This window comes from Orycteropus afer, unplaced genomic scaffold, assembly GCF_000298275.1.
Source record: "Orycteropus afer afer isolate SDZICR_OR568_19922 unplaced genomic scaffold, OryAfe1.0 scaffold00099, whole genome shotgun sequence".
Classification (NCBI taxonomy): Eukaryota; Metazoa; Chordata; class Mammalia; order Tubulidentata; family Orycteropodidae; genus Orycteropus; species Orycteropus afer.
The window spans coordinates 1,937,815-1,940,935 of record NW_006921686.1 but is presented as its reverse complement, the minus strand read 5'-3'; the positions used below and the strand labels follow the sequence as shown (position 1 = coordinate 1,940,935).

The following is a 3,121-nucleotide window of genomic DNA, read 5'->3' as shown; positions in this document are numbered from 1 at the left end:
TCAAGGTCATATTTTGGCTCTTGTGGACTTGTTTTAATTGTCTTCAACTTCAACTTGAATGTGCATATGAGCAATTGATGGTCTGTTCCACAATCAGCTCTTGTCCTTGTTTTGGCTGAAGATGTTGAACTTCTCCATCGCCTCTGCCCACAGATGTAGTCAATCTGATTCCTGTGTACTCCATCTGGTGAAGTCCACATGTATAGCCATTTCTTATGTTGTTGAAAAAAAGGTATTTGAAATGAATAAGTCCTTGGTTTTGCAAAATTCTATCATGCAATCTCCAGCATTATTTCTATCACTGAAGCCATGTTTTCCAACTACTGGTAACTCTTCTTTGTTTCCAACTTTTGCATGCCAGTCACCAGTGATAATCAACACATCTTACTTGCATGTTCAGTCAATTTGGTAGAAATCTTCAATTTCCTCACCTTTGGCTTTGCTGGTTGGTGCACAGATTTGAATAATAATAGTATTAACTGGTCTTCCTTGTAGGTGTATGGATATTATCCTGTCACTGACAGCACTGTACTTTAGGACAGAACTTGAAACAGTCTTTGTGATGATGAATGCCACACCATTCCTGTTCAATTTGTCATTCCCAGCATAGATCATATGGTTGTCTGATTCCAAATGGCCCAAAGTGGTCCATTTCAGCTCACTAATGCCTGGGATATCAATCTTTATGCGTTCCACTTCATTTATGACAATTTCCGATTTTCCTAGGTTCACACCTTGTAATTCCATGTTCCAATTATCAATGGATGTTTCCATCTGTTTCAACTCATTCTGAGTCGTGCCACATCAGCCAATGGCGGCCCATCCATATCGTTAAGGTCGGCTCTACTCTGAGGAGGCAGCTCCTCCCCACTCAAATTCTGAGTGCTTTCCGACCTGAGGGGCTCATCTTCCGGCACTACACTGGACGGTGTTTCAGGGCTGTTCACAAAGTTTTCCAGTGATATATCAGACAGTGTTTCACTGATATTCATAAGGTGGACTGGCCAACTGTTTGAGAAGTGGATGGCATTTCCTCAACGGCAGTGAGTGGGTTTATCCCAAGGACCATTAACAGCCTTTTCACAGGGCCATTTCACAAGGGCCCTTCCTGTGCATAATGTGATTTTAAGTATCCAAAGCCTCAGTCAAGCAATCTAAGCAACAGACCCATGAATTTGGTTTTAAAAAAAAAAAAAGAATTTATCCTCTGAGGGAAGCTACCAAAAAAAACCAAAAACCTAAACTGACTTCGAGTCGATTCCAACTCCTAGAGCTCTGGTAGCATAGTGGCTAAAGCACTTGACTGCTAACCAGAAGGCTGGCGGTTCAAACCCACCAGCCACTCCTCGGAAGGAAGGTTGGGCAATCCTACTTCCGTAGTGATACTGCCTTGGAAACCCAAGGAGGGGTCGCTATGAGTTGGGGCACCAACAACAAAGAGGCCCCCTTTGGGTTTCCGAGGTGGTAAATATTTACCAAAGTTGATTGCCAGGTCTTCCTTCTGTGGGTTTGAACCACCATCTTTTGGTTAGTAGTCAAATGCCTTTGGCAGTACTAGCAAACCAAAAGAGAGTGCAAACAAAGTTGTTTACAAGTTTTGTTAGTTCTCTTCGCTGCTTTGTTACTGAAGAGAAGGCCTGAGAACTAAATCAGCTGAACTAAGTTTAAATGGAACAGCTGTGGCCAAAATCATGCTCTCGACATGTGCGTGCTTCACAGGCCGGCAAGTGCTCTGCGACGGCTTCTTCCTGGGAGCCTCGTTGCTGTCACTCTGGGAGGAAGCGGAGTGGGTGCTACCACGCCCCCCACTTTACAGATGGACACACTAAGGCTCGGGAAGGTTAGACAGCCAAGTCGTGGGATGGACAGAATCCCCGTTCGGTCCGGGGAAGTGGAGAGAGATTCTGAAACTTGGTGCCGGTGGCCGTGCTCTGTGCTGCTCAGTCCATTCCAACCCACAGTGACCCCACGTGACAGAGCAGAAATGTCCCGTGGGGTTTTCAGGCTGTCATTTTTACGGGAACAGACTGCTAGGTCTTTCTCCCCTGCTGCTGGCTAGGTGGGTCTAATTGCCAACTACTGGTTAGCAGCCAAATGCTTAACCACTGCACCACTAGGACTTCTTTAACATTTATGGGGATCACCTCCGGTGAACTCTAGTACCTGGCTGCGTGAGAGATCAGGCCGTCCCCAAATATCCGAAACCCAACCCACCGCAGGCTTGTCAATTCCAACTCGTAGCAATCCTATAGGACAGAGCAGAACTGCCCTAGAGGGTCTCCAAGGCTGTCATCCTCACGGACGCAGACGGTCTCAGCTTTCCCCTGTGGAGTAGCTGGTGGGTTTGAAGCACCAACCTTTTGGTTAGCAACCTACTGCTTTAACCATTGTGCCAGCAGAGCTCCTCCCAAACATCCCAGTTCCTCAATGTTATTCCCAAGCAAATCTCCTTCATCTAGGATGTTGGGAAGAGTTCCCAAGTGGGAGAAAAGCGAGCATCCCCTAGTCACCAGTGGAAGGACATTTCTGTAAACAATGCCTGGCTGGCCGCGGGACCTGTGAAGGCCGCACCAGGCCCCGGAGCCTAGGGGCACCTCACCTTGTAAGGAAGTCTGCGACTCGGGCTCTGCGTACTCCTCCAGCAGCTTCACGGAATCGCTGTCCTTCCCCGAGTATAGGGACAGGGTGTCTAAGTTGTCCTCGAGCACCTCACTGGGCATGTCGGGCGCCGGCAGGCTGGGGTCCAGGCCCAGCCCGCTCAGGCCGGCGTAGAGCAGGTCCCGCGGGCTAGGACCCAGGTCCCGGTTGAGGGTGTCGCTGCAGCTGAGGCCCTGGCTGTCTGAGAAGGACGGGAGGTGCATCTCGGACTGAAGGGCACCCTCATCCACGAGGCTGTACTGCTCCATGGCTCTCCCCTTCGGGGGCCTGGCTGAGAGCCGCTCTGCCGACAGGCAAGGTCGCTGGAGGAGGTGAGGAGGAGGGAGCCCTTGACGGTGTCTAACTCCTAAAACGAATAAGGAAGAAGCAAAACGATGACAAGGCAACAGTGTGGTGGGCAGGGCGTGGGCTTGGGATTCAAACCGACCTGTGTTTGAGTCTGCTGCCTGCCACTTAACAGCCA

The 3,121-nt window shown here is 49.4% G+C and overlaps 1 protein-coding gene across 1 annotated transcript in view; it reads right to left on the bottom strand.

Annotated features, from left to right (window-relative positions):
* ZNF541 (zinc finger protein 541) overlaps positions 1 to 2,906 on the bottom strand; it is a 54,146-nt gene extending 51,240 nt beyond the window's left edge. Inside the window, exon 1 of the mRNA XM_007943037.1 lies at positions 2,572 to 2,906. Coding sequence (XP_007941228.1) covers positions 2,572 to 2,906 — 335 coding nt within the window. The remainder of the gene's footprint in view (positions 1 to 2,571) is intronic.
* Between the last annotated feature and the right edge of the window lie 215 nt (positions 2,907 to 3,121).